Raw genomic sequence first — 13,532 nt, 5'->3', positions numbered from 1 at the left:
CAACCACACATACAGAACATCCTCGATTCAACCACACACACAAACATACCCAATTCAACCACACACACAAACATACCCAATTCAACCACACACACAAACATACCCAATTCAACCACACACATAAAACATCCTCAATTCAACCACACACACAAACATACCCAATTCAACCACACACACACATACCCAATTCAACCACACACACAAACATACCCAATTCCGAAGCATAGGATGGTGACACGGAGAGTGGCACTGATAGCCGCAGGGGTGAGCGCAGCACATTGTGGGTGTGGACCCATTGGGTGGAGTAGTGCGTTGTCTGTGGTTTGGGCTGTCCGTTGTTTTCTAGCGGTGCACGCACCAGTTCAGTGGCCTCGAGTGATACTTTAACCTGGACCACAGCAGTGAACGAGAGCATGAATGAAAGCCAGAGAGCGATAGATTACTATAACTGTACGTGGTAATGCTTCTAGAGTGCGATTAGATTAGTATGAATGTATGTGATAGTGCTTTTAGTCTCGTGAAACTTGCAGATCCAGCCCTTGCCTGGCAATGATTACATCGGTATTCCCAGCTCCGCATCTAGTGCCATATCTACCATAGCGGTCGCACAGGGATGCAGGTACTCTATAACACAGTTTCACACAAACAATCATTAAACGGATATCAATTAAGATAGATAAATGGATCCCGCCATTATACGGAAAATAACTAATGATACCTGCCGTCATACAGATATCAATAAAATTTAAATACCACTACAAAGATATTGATATATGATACCTACCATAATATGAATGTTAATAAATCACTCATACCATTATAAGGATATTAATATATGATACATACCATTTTAGTATATGATATCTACAATAAAACGGATGTTAATAAATCACACATACCAACGGATATCAATATATGATACTTACCATAATGGATGTTAATAAATCAAACATACCATTATACGGATATAATTATATGATACCTACCATAATATGGATGCTAATAAATCACACATACCATTATACGGATATCATTATATGACACCTACCATATTATTGATGCTAATAAATAACACATACCATTATACGGATATTAATGATTGATACCATGATACAGATATTAATAAATGATATATACCACTATACGGATATGATTGCATGAAACCTACCATTATTCATATATTTATTATACGGATATGAATGCATGAAATCTACGATTATATAAATGATATATACCATTACCCAGACATTAATGAACAGACAGCAATACGTATTCAGCACCAGCAGCTTCCGTACGCACAGTCAAGCAATCATAGGTGAAATAAAATACAAACCACGCGCATATACCAATTATTCGATTACAACTAGCAGTATATTAGTGCATTTAACAATCATACGACCATACACACTATCACCAAAAGTAGCAGACATGCCATATTCACACTACCATTAGAAGTAGCCAGAAATATCACATACGTATACACACACTATAATAAAAAGTAACCAGACATACCATATACACACTATCATCAGAAGTAGCCAGACATATCACATACGTACACACACACTATCATTAGAAGTAGCCAGACCTACCATATACACACTATCATCAGAAGTAGCCAGACATATCACATACGTACACACACACTATCATTAACGTACACACACTATCATTAAAAGTAGCTAGACATACCATACATACACTATCATCAGAAGTAGCCAGAAATATCACATGCGTACACAAACACTATCAATAAAAAGTAACCAGACATACCATATACACACTATTATCAGAAGTAGCCAGACATATCACATACGTACACACACACTATCATTAAATGTAATCACATATACCATATGCACACTATCATCAGAAGTAGCCAGATATATCACATACGTACACACACACTATCATTAATAGTAGCCAGACCTACCATATACACACTATCATCAGAAGTAGCCAGACATATCACATACGTAAACACACACTATCATCAGAAATAGCCAGACATACCATATACATACATACATACTATCATCAAAAGCAGCCAGACATACCATATATGTAGACAGCGTGGCGTCGCTGAAGTCAAACTCGCCCGTCACCTCCTCTCCGATACAGTAGCTTGGTTTGAACAGCGTGAAAACCCCCACGCGCGAGTCACTGCCGCCTATTCTGTATCGCCTTGTGCGCCTTTCGCTCGACACATATGCGTGCAAGCGTTGCAGCGTGTGCTTAAGCCACCGCACGTTCTCCTTCTCTACCCACAGCCCTACGCTCACATCTCCCGTGTGTGATACGCACGTGATGGTGTCGGTGTGCAAGTGCGTCTGGGTGCACGTGGGTGGGGGTGGGTGTGTGCTGGTGTGTGTTAGTGGTGGTGTTCGCCTCTCACTTTGGCCTGTAGTACTATCTTGCATGGCCACATCCACACGCGCCCCTCCGCTCAATGCTGTATTGCTCTTCCATATAATCCCATCGCCTTCAGCAAGTGCACCGTTCGTGCTGGTCCCACAATCCCGCTTGCCGTCGCGGTTTAAATTATGTTCATCCCGGTTTAGTTCATACCCACGTGCTTCCTCAGCCGAGGCTATGGCCCCCGCACCGCTGTCCGCCCCATCCACGCCGTCGTCATCCTCCACAGTCTGCTGTGCCAGCTGCTGCTGCTGCTGCATGTACGCTAGGTCTCTCGCCCTAAGCCTGCTCTTGGCGCGGGTGATGACCTTCTGGAAGATCCCCTCGGTATCGTCAAACGATCCAATGCCTGCCACGTGCTCACTCAGCATGTCGAGTGCAGGTATCACGTCCATCCATACCTGTTGGTCGTCTTGCGACATGTCTAAGCCCGTCTCTAGCCTATCCCTCTCGTCGTCACTGCTACACCAACCCTCCCCCACAGCGCTGGTGTGCCGGCCGTTCTGCTGTGTGGGTGGGCCCTCCTTCCCATCGACTAGGGTGGCTGCCTTATCACCCCCTGGACTAGTACCACCCCCTCTCGTATACACTTTCGTGTTTAGCGCGTACAGGTGGCTGTGGGTGGATGGGATCTGTGAGAGCCCAAACTGCCGCACCCACTCTCGCACCCTCTCGGGCAGCACAAACACGCGCACAGGCACTATGAGCTGGGCGGTGGTGCCGTTCATGCGTTGAAAGGACACGGCCACTCTGTGTTGTACCCGCACCGCCACACCCGAGTTAGATGCACAGGTATTCATGGGGATCTGTGCTACATAGCAATACGTCCCACTGCTGGAAGACGGGCTTAAGCTAACGTCGCAGCAGAGGATGGCCTGTGGCAGAGTGTATGGTGCACTTAGGGCTACCGTGTGTGCGCCAGACTGGGTCTGTGCGTGGAGGCGGGTGCCCATGTGTGCTTCTCGTATGGCGAGCGACGTTTGGGATTGTAGTTTGTGTTTGTGTGAGTTGGTGGTGATTGAGCTGGTGGATGTGGTGTTTAACTTCGAGGATTGAGATGAAGACGATGGTTTGTATGCATGCGAAGCCGCATCTACGTTTACATAGCGCTTTGCCAACGACTGCACACAGTACAGTTGTGCACTTGCCCATAGAATGGTTTCATCGCGTTCAACATGGGTGTTCTTGAAGGAGATGTGTAAGCATATCCGTTCCCCGGCGAAGTAGGCTTGTCGCCCACCCTGCAAGACTGCGTGGGCTTCTATCATTGTGTGTAACTTTGGACAGGTACAATGTGCAGATGTGTGTATAAGCCTCTAATCCTGACGTGTGCATGTATTAAGAAGGTATGGAGGCAGCTTTGCCCAACTAGGTCTTTTCTATACTCTATAATATATATGTATATATATATATATATATACTTATTTATCTAAACCATTGCACATATACGTGGCACCTGAAAGACATTATCGTGAACAGCTTGTTAAAGGACCAAACACGCTTTGACGCTTTCTCACCAGAATCTCATAGCAGATGCCGTATTTACAATTTTTTCCAAGGTATATTTAGAGTGCAACCCTACTCTAGGGTTAAACATGATATTTTTTTATAAATATGTGTGGAGGCGCACAAAACCAAGAACCGGGGTCTTCCGGTGAAACTTCACAGCATCATAAATTGTTTTTTTGACCCTACCGAATTTTCCTAAATCTGAGGGGTGCTCTCCAAATTCTGAGATATAAATAGCCAAAAATGAATACATATTTAGCCTTCTAAATTTGTACAAGTTTTTATTAGGCTCAATATGTATGTTTTTTATTTTGTTAAAAATATTGTTTTTGGTGTTGTTTTGGTTTTGGTTTTGGATATTTTACAAAAAGAAACAAAAAAAAAGCTACAAACTAACATTCAACAGCTGTTAATTTATCATAGCCTTCTTCTTTGTGTATTTTAATACACTGTGTACGGTTGATTTAACCTAAAAATGTAAACACATTATAAATATTGCACACAGTTGTATTTACACGATTAACTTTGAACACGACACACACCAGCTATACTCAACAGTCATCAGACGTGACAAGCATAGGCATGTCCGCCCCACGCACGCGCAAGTTTGAGCAGAACTCAGAGAAGTTTGTAGAAGTATCAGAAAGGGAGGTCCCTATCATTGAGAAGGCCAGAAAGGGGGGCAAAATACAGGTCATATGGGTGAACAATGATGACAACAACACAGGGTACTGTATTGAGCCTGCTTCCATAGTGGCTGATGGATGGGACCACATAGTTGACGATGATGGTACAGGCTGCATTCAAATAGAGGTATGAAAGTTAAGTATCAAATGGTGCTGTCCGTCAATACAATCACCTGCAATGTAGTGTTTTATCTCGATTGTTACAGCTTTGCAGCCTGCAGGGAAATATATCTGAAGTAATAGTATACTTTTTTCTCTTGATATGTAGTCTTGTCATAGTTCTGAAATGGAAATCGGGTCGTGACTGTGAGTGCAGAATCGCGTTGTCTACTATCGGATATTTGTACCCTACATCCAAGCGAACTATCATCATTTCGGTACCCTGTCAATAAGGATTGGTTATAATATCGATCGGGCACCGGCATGGACGTGTAATAGTGTTCGTGTTCACTTCGCAGCGTACGTCTTTGAGTAACTATGTGCGCGTGCCATATGCGAACTTGCGCGTGGGCACAATGCGATTCTTCAAATATGAAGGGACGTGTGAGGAACCAAAGACACCTTCCAGCTGAGTTACTAATACAAGCTGAAAGAGGTGTGTCCGAATTTACACGGTCAACACTGATTTGTATAGTCGGAATGATATGTGGTATCGATCTCCTATGTGTACTATGTGACATCGACCCAGCACAAATGCTATGCTCAGGGGGAGTCCGAGTTGTACGGGAAGCATTCTTTTGACTATTGACATCGCCATTCGAGTGAACTTTGATACTGTGTCGCCACTCGGTGTGAATGCCCGCTGATCAGGATTACAGAATATAGATGGATCGTGTATTTTGCAGATACATGGCTTCAGTGTTGAGCTAGATGTGATGTTCAATCATACGTTTTCTCACACAAACACACACCGTCATGTATATACCGCACATCAGGTGCAGTAAATTTGCTTGCAGTTGAACGCACTGATTTCGGAATCTCAGATACTTATTCTCCAACTCAGCAACATTCATATCTTAGTAAATGTTTTCCTATTGGGCTGCAGTAGCTACTGCCCCTTGATTCAGGATTGCTCGCACTGACATCAGGAATATTCGTACTCCGAGTGCATGATGCCCATGATGAACAGTCGCAGCCATTTTCTAGATTCTCTCCATCATGTAGTTAACGTATCTGCTCTCGGACCGTGTCTTTTTAGGTAGTCAATTGTATATACACATATTCTCGTACATGTGCCAACTTCACATACATATAATGTAATGTTTGACTTGACAAAATACGCTACCACATGAAGTGATGTGCTGACATCCATTCTGCTCATTCTAGATCGTTCGGCACAAGAAGCTGCTAGAGACCATCAAGGCCAACAACCTTGTGAAATACCCAGCAACCCTTGTAGCGGCCATGGGCATAGAGATGGACGTCTACGCCCAGCCGTACCAAGCAGACGAGGTCAACAGAGGACGGAACAACCAAATTGCGTCGCGCCTGACAACGGATTTAAAGAAGGGGTTTGAACCACATCGAGTGGTGGGAAAGGCTTTGTTCGTGCGCACTTGTCAGGGGAAGCCAGTGTCCCTCACCGCGTGTAACTTCGTGCGTGCTTGCTGCTTTTTGGATGATGTACGTGCCGTGTATAAAGACGATAAGGGGCCTATGGACCCCGCTTTACTTAAGAAGGCGTTCGAGTACTACAACCCGTTTCTAAACGATACCATGCTGCGAGATGGATGGAACCTCAACGGACGCGCTGTGGCCAAAGAAGGCACGAGCGAGGGCCTCCAGAGGGTCAACAACTACGATCTCATGTGACTGTGCGGTGTGTGTATACGAAGGATTACACCCTACACGCCCGTCATATACAAATTGCTCTCTACATCATACGTGCATGGGCGCGTTGTCATACATTTGCCATCTAGATACAAACGTATGCAATCCACACACCCTGCAACGGAACCAGTCCAGGCTCGGTCTAGAGTGTGCAATAAAATGATCGGCCGTTGAGCCACAAACCAATAGCGATGGCGTGATCATACGCAAATCGATTGACCATACCCGGTACAACTGCCTTTGCGCTTCTGCTGTTCTTGCAGCGCATGGGGATTCGCTAGTTTGCTTGGTGTGTACGCTATATGTCCCCTGGAGGGTCCCCCACTTATTGTACCACACAGTCACACTATTTGTAGTTGTACGTAGGGATGCTTCCTTGGCAACCTTGAGATATATCGCCCGGGTCGGCTTTATGGACAGGCAATGCTTGGGGGTGACATCCATTACACACTCGCATGCTAGCTAGTTGAATTTATGTCACAACAGTGTGCTTTTTGTCACTACAGTGTGCATCTACTATAATAGAAGTGTGGACACTGGCCTACATAGTATATAAACCACGAATGTCTTCCTCAGAAAAGTGCTCCAATTTCAATAACAAATGTGTATCTTTGTACTACCCGTGAGCATCCCTTGTTTTGCATCTGCGTGCCCTTTCATCTGCTGCTCTAACTATGTTCAATCCCGAGTGTGTGAACCAATGAGCTTGCAAACAGTGCATCTCCTAGCAAACACGCACGTATATTTGTGACGTTATTGCGCTCAGTGATGAAGGTACCATGACAACCATTGCTATCGCCAGAGTGCAGAGTATGCATGAGCCACTGAAGGAGAGTTCAGCGACTTCTCGGCCGCTAAATGTAACTGCGTGCAACTGTGTAGTTTGTTTCATATATCACTCGCATGTGTTGGTTGTTGTGTGACCTGAAAATGTGTACCTTGCGTGTATGGCGAGTGTCGTGTATGCTTCGTGTGTGCTTCGTGTGTTACGTGTGTTCCGTAGATCCTGTGTTATGAGTTGCATGTATCATGCTCATGTTACTTGCATTGTGCCTTGCGTGTATCTCGTGTGCCGTATATGTTGTGATTGCTCTGTGTGTGTTAAGTTTGTTCCGTAGATCCTGTGTTATGAGTTGCATGTATCATGCTCATGTTGCGTGCAGTCTGCCTTGTGTGTATTTTCGTATACGCTGTGTTTTCGTATGTGTTGCGTGTGTTGCGTAGGTCTTGTGAGCTGCATATATTATGCACATACTACGCGTAATGCGTGCCTTGTTTGTATTGCATGTGTCGTGTGTGTTGTGTGTTGCGTGTGTTTCGTAGGTTCTATGTTATGATATGCATGTCATGTTGAGTGCAATGTGTCTTGTGTGTATTGCGTGTGTCGTGTGTGTTGTGTGTGCTGTGCGTGTTTCGTGTGTTGTGTGTGCTGTGCGTGTTTCGTGTGTGTTGTGTGTTGCGTGCGTTTCGTAGGTTCTGTGTTATGAGTTGCATGTATTCGACTCATGTTAGGTGCAATGTGTCTTGTGTGTATTGCGTGTGTCGTGTGTGCTCGTTTCGTGTGTTTTTCGTGTGTGTTGTATGTGCCTGTGTTTTATACACATGTGACGTACAATGTGTGTTTTTCGTGTACAATGTGTGTCGTGCATGCTATTTGCGTTTCGAGTGTGTTGCATGTATAGTGTGTGTATCGAGTTTGTTCTTGAAGCACGTGTATGTTTCTTAAAACGTGTGCGTTAAGAGCTTCGCGTGTATTGAACAGATTGTGTGAATATCAAATACGCACAGTACATGTACAATGTGTGTATGCTGCGTGCAATGGGTTTGTCGCTTATGTTATGATTATAGTGTGTAGTGCAGGTACAGGTGGCGTGTGCAACTATCAGGTACCTAATGTATACAAAGAGTGTGCCGTGCGCAACCAAGTTGCCAGCAACGGGTGTGATGTGTATGTCGCGTGACCTATATGTATGGTTTGCACTACTTCTACTAATGTGTGCCTGTGCTTTGTGATACGTGTGTGGTGTGTACTACGTGTAGAATCCGTTGTAGTTTCGCGTATAGTGCATACGCTTGTATGTCTGTATATGGTTTGCGCTATGTCTACTGAGTGTTAGTCTGTATTTTGTGTGGCGTGTGTGATATGTACTTTGTGTAGAATCCGTTGTAATTTCGCGTATGTTGTATACTATACACTTATATATCGTGTGTGTTGCGTGTACTGCACATATCGCGTGAATTGTGTCTTAACTGTGTTTATGCTGCACTAATTGCGCGCATTGTGTGTTTTCGATTTTGAACCAAGTTGCGTGTTGTGAGCCTTGTATAAGGTGAGTGTGTATGCACACGGCAAGCTGTGGGCGCCATGTGCTTGGTACGTAAACTATAACCATCCAAGCGTAAACTATAACCATACTTGCGTGTGCTTGGTATGTGAATTATAATCATACTTGCGAGTGCTTGGTTTGTAAATTATAACCACACTTGCGTGTGCTTGGTATGTGAATTATAACCTCACTTGCGTGTGCTTGGTATATAAATTATAACCACAATTACGTGTGCTTGGTATGTGAATTATAACCACAATTACGTGTGCTTGGTATGTAAATTATAACCACACTTGCAAGTGCTTGGTAGGTGAATTATTATCACACTTGCGTGTGCATTGCGGTCAGAAGGGAACGCAGATCCAAACACTACAGCCTGAAACATCTCCCAGCCCAGTCAGTGAAGCACACTAGAAATCACACAAACAAAATAGAGTTGCGTTTTAATAGATCTGCCAGTCTACCTGCCCTCTGCGGATTTGTCGGCTCGCAATAGTCTGCGTAGAATCCCTTGAGTCTATCGTTGTCGAGTGTGTTCTTTAAATGTCCATATGATAGCATGATACTGCTATAGCCTTGCTTACATGGCTAAGTATGGCGTAGACAGACAGCGCTTCAGAGTTCTTAAAAAGATGCAGCTAACGCACACCAGATTGTACGTCGACATAAGTCTGCGACACTCGAGCGTATGCACGCAGAACGGTCGTGCATGCGTAACCAGGCAACGCCACGCACGCATACATGTGTGTCTTGTCTCGCTACATCTGGCGTGCTCACGCGACGCACACACGTCCTACTGTGCATGTACTACATATGGATGTCCTGTGCGCTACGATCGTGCTAACGAGTGTCATCTGGGTGTGTGCCAGTGCCCGGGGTACGCTATACTTCCACGCCCCCCTCTCAGTCGGGAAGCAACTGCCTCAGTATGAAACAATCTCGTTTTTACTATATATCTGGGATAGCACTATTAGTGGTATCGATTCGTCCATCCCTGCGTGAGTGTGCACGGAGATTGTCTTTTTGTTTGTAGTTGTATCAGTTGGTGCTACCGAGTAGTACTTGGAATAGACTACGTACTACCACCCCTGTACTCACGGGCCCACTATGTCCATCGCCAGTTTTGTAGAGCGGTCAGCGAGTGGCTGGTCAAACCCACTTCCTCAAGTGACCTCTACATTCTATGCAAAGAAGTCACTCACAGTCATTTCACCACAGAACATCGACTACTGCCGACCGTCCCCACTGCCCAGTACCACCTCGTGAATGACCGACCACAAAGACGTGTCCGCTACATCTCTCCTTCGGCCGGCAACGGGCCTGACGAATTTTCCGGACCAATGAATGCCTTTTCTCTGTAGGGTTTTGCACCGAGCGCTCAGGCTGAGATGCTTGTAGCTCTCTTCCCTGTATATGGTGTCTACCAATTTGCTTATATTCTCATCTACATAAGGACCCACTCCGAATTTGTCCACTTTAGGTGGTCCGTCAGGCTCAGACATTCCATCGGCAGTAGCCGTCCAATCAATCACATGAGGGTGGGGCAAATGCCACAGATACGGGTTACAATGTCTTGTAGTGTTAAGATGCGCGTGTTTGTAATGTCTGAGTGCATGCTGGATCATCCAGTCCTCGTCGCCGTAGGTCTTCTTCTCAGCCCCGGGGAACTTGTTGCCTAGCACCCTCCGTATGTCAGCAGCATACGCAGCAAACATACCTGCACCCCCAGACCGCCACAGGCCATCTTTCCAGTCGCTCGCGTTGTTGACACTATAGCACACAGGCACATACCCCAGATGTAGCTTAGTGCTCTGCACCAGATCGTCGAGGAATCCGGGGAAAAGAGCCATATCTGTGTCCACGACAAACAACAAACTCTCGTCTTCGCTGGTGGTCAGTAGCTTTGCGTCGTCTCGCAGAATACCTTGCATGGCCCCAGCACGCGAGAATGTGCCAGGAAGGGACTGTATATGGTGACTTCCACCTTTTTCTCGCCACTCTAACAGTGCCTCTGCTGCGGTCATGCCCACCACCACATCGTCGTAATCAGCAACAGCCATGCACACACAGTGTATGTTTGTTAGCGTCGATTGTGCTGCATCGATTGCGAGCGTATGTGCCAGACGCTTGAGATTCATCCCTCGGTTTCTGTATGGCACAACCATGTACACATACGTGTGGAGCTCGCACTTGTCAAAGTTGCACACATTTGAATCGCTCGTTGTCACCGCTATCTGTGTAAGTTCGTCTTGCGTGCTAGTGCTGTCACCAACCGTTATACCTTCTCGTACCAATTCTGATTTCTCAGTACTATCTGCTGAGCCTATATCCTCCGCCGTGCTGCCAGAGTTCTCATCCGAACCTGTTTGGGTGTCTGTCGACGAAATCTTATCCGCGTTCGCAACTGTGATTTTCTTCGCAATCACGTGGTCAACCTGTGAATCTAGATTAGCTTGGGACACCTGAGGTTTATAATTTGGATCATGCATTACCTCCACTACCCACGCCATATAACCACTACCAACGACATCTACAAAAGCACCAAATGCACCCTGCGTATCCTGTCTGTTGTCTACAGGTTGCTTGACAGATGCAGATTCACCCTCATTCTCATGGTGTTTGTCGTTTGTGCTATTATTACGTTCGTGCTGCTCCATATAACTCTGAATTTTCGGTTTATTGATCTTAACTATCACTAGTATGAGAAGTAAGGTGGAAATTATGATAATCCGTGGTATCCACAATCTGTTCGTGACCCTCGACATGGCGAGTTATGACAGCCTGGCTATATATGTACAGAAACAAAAGCTCCCCTTTCACTGGTTCAGAAGAGTCAGATTTCTTCAGCAGCAGCCCTCTGCTACTAAATTTGATCACCTGCTGAACAGTGAGCACCTGATATTATGTGAATCGACAAGGTACTCTGTCGAGTATTTGAACACGCGCGATACCTATGCACACGCCTATATACAGTAAAACGCTTATTAATGACTGAAGTATGATTCATACAGACATAGTGAATTCTGTCCGTACATACATGGTAAATAATGTGTAATAAATATGTATGCCGACTTCTAAAGTTCTACTCAGTGTCACGCACCACTTCTAATTCGAGCAACCACTAATATTATTGGTTGATGTAAGAAAATCAGCCGAAGCTGAATGAAATTAGAGGAATTAAACTTTATTACTGGTTTTGATCCAATCATAACAGCTCATAAAGTCGAGCATAAATAAAACTGACAACTCTACTCGCTCGCGAGGGTCTTGACTATTGGTGTAATTGCTGGTTGCAGCATAGTACTCACTCTCTCTCTAGTAGCTGCAGTAGTTGTGAATTTGCGAAGTGAGAAGTTGTGCCTCCCTCGAACCCCCCCCCCTCCCTCTCTCTCTATGTATTTAGCAGTATGTATATAGAGGCTCGCACTCACAATGACTCATCATGATACTTGAGTTTGAGAGTTTTTTGTTACTATTGACACTTGTCACTGTTGCAGTGTTGGCACTCTTGGCAATGTTGACTGTTGCGCCTCTGTCCCCTCGGGCCCTCATCAAGGCTCAGACTTCTCACTTCAGACTCATCAGAGGCTCGGACTTCGGAGTAGAGTCAGACTGAGTCAGACTACTAAATATTTCACCAGCTAGTAACTGAATAGAGGACCTGTCCCTGAGTTGAGAGTAGGGGAGATGGGGAATATATTTTTAATGAGATGAGTCAGATGTAAGATGTGAGATCATTGTCAGATGTGAGATGTGAGATGTGAGATGTGAGATTCAGATTTCAGATTCTTTGCGCCATAGCAATCTTGCCTATGGCTGTTCTCAGTCCTGTCCCACCTATGAATCTTGGTCGATCCTTCGCAATCCACAACACCCACGGGATCTCACTAATCACTATGTATTTACCTTGTCAGATTGACCCCTGACCGTCTCCGACCCCGCTATCGAGCCCGGAATCTGGTCGGGTAGAATTCTTATATTTAACACCCGATATGGAATCTCTAGCCTCCTATTAACCTTATCGGAATAACTCCTGACCGTCCCAGACCTCGCTTTCCAAGCACTGGCTTGCTCTCGCTCCCATACTTCACGAGATAATGAATTAAGACATAAATGTAGATACAATGTACAGCTTGCGCTCAATATCACAGTCCGTGATCTGGTCGTGTAGAATTCCTATAACACCGACATAAAATCTATAGCTTCCTAATCCCTATTATATTTCTTAATACATTGTCTGTTACCATAGACTGTAAATTCATCTATATAAATATAAATAATTGGATATCTATTCGCTTTCTACTGCATAAAAATGATCGCAAGAAGAAAAACGGGATTAGTCAATGTCACTGTTACACGGGTAGCCCAGAACCTTTAAGGAGTTCTTCATAACGTAGGCCGTACGGAGTGCACCGATCACAGTCTTTGACGTTTGCCAATTTGGGCTTTGTCTGGAAAATACCCACGGCCCGCAGGTACAGGAGATTATAGTTTTGTGCGATTCACAGAAAACTGTACAGGGTTCCTGAGTCCTGAGGCCTCGTCTGTGACTGTAAGGGTCGTGATGGTCGTGAGATTGCACAGTGTACAAATATGGCATGTTATTTTAAAGTATATATTTGTATTCCATATCTGACAAAAAGTCATACATTTGTTTGCGTATTAAAACATATTTTTTTATTTTGGTCTTAAAACTATGATCCAGAATAATTTTAATGATGTTCAGATTGTAACTCTACAGGATAGTAGTGGCAAACATGCTTGT

General features: G+C 44.7%; 3 protein-coding genes across 3 annotated transcripts in view; 1 reads left to right on the top strand and 2 right to left on the bottom strand.

The window, feature by feature from the left end:
• The window catches only part of SARC_08852 (hypothetical protein), a gene marked incomplete at its 3' end in the record, with an annotated part of 7,301 nt that extends 3,384 nt beyond the window's left edge, over positions 1-3,917 (bottom strand). Inside the window, exons 1-2 of the mRNA XM_014297156.1 lie at positions 2,058-3,917; positions 211-388 (exon numbers count right to left, since the gene is read on the bottom strand). Coding sequence (XP_014152631.1) covers positions 211-388; positions 2,058-3,683 — 1,804 coding nt within the window. The 5' untranslated portion in view covers positions 3,684-3,917. The remainder of the gene's footprint in view (positions 1-210; positions 389-2,057) is intronic.
• A 453-nt stretch (positions 3,918-4,370) lies between these two features.
• SARC_08851 (hypothetical protein) lies at positions 4,371-6,626 on the top strand. The gene is made up of 2 exons (XM_014297155.1): positions 4,371-4,737; positions 5,937-6,626. The coding sequence occupies exons 1-2, from the start codon at positions 4,507-4,509 to the stop codon at positions 6,420-6,422; spliced, it is 717 nt and encodes a 238-aa protein (XP_014152630.1). The 5' UTR covers positions 4,371-4,506; the 3' UTR covers positions 6,423-6,626.
• A 2,576-nt stretch (positions 6,627-9,202) lies between these two features.
• Positions 9,203-11,778, bottom strand: SARC_08850 (hypothetical protein). Its single transcript, XM_014297154.1, has one exon. The coding sequence runs from the start codon at positions 11,530-11,532 to the stop codon at positions 9,994-9,996; it is 1,539 nt and encodes a 512-aa protein (XP_014152629.1). The 5' UTR covers positions 11,533-11,778; the 3' UTR covers positions 9,203-9,993.
• Positions 11,779-13,532: the final 1,754 nt, after the last annotated feature.

Source organism: Sphaeroforma arctica, assembly GCF_001186125.1.
Source record: "Sphaeroforma arctica JP610 unplaced genomic scaffold supercont1.839, whole genome shotgun sequence".
In the NCBI taxonomy this organism is placed as follows: Eukaryota; class Ichthyosporea; order Ichthyophonida; genus Sphaeroforma; species Sphaeroforma arctica.
Note: the sequence above shows the minus strand (reverse complement) of the source record. Positions and strands in the feature narration are given on the sequence as shown.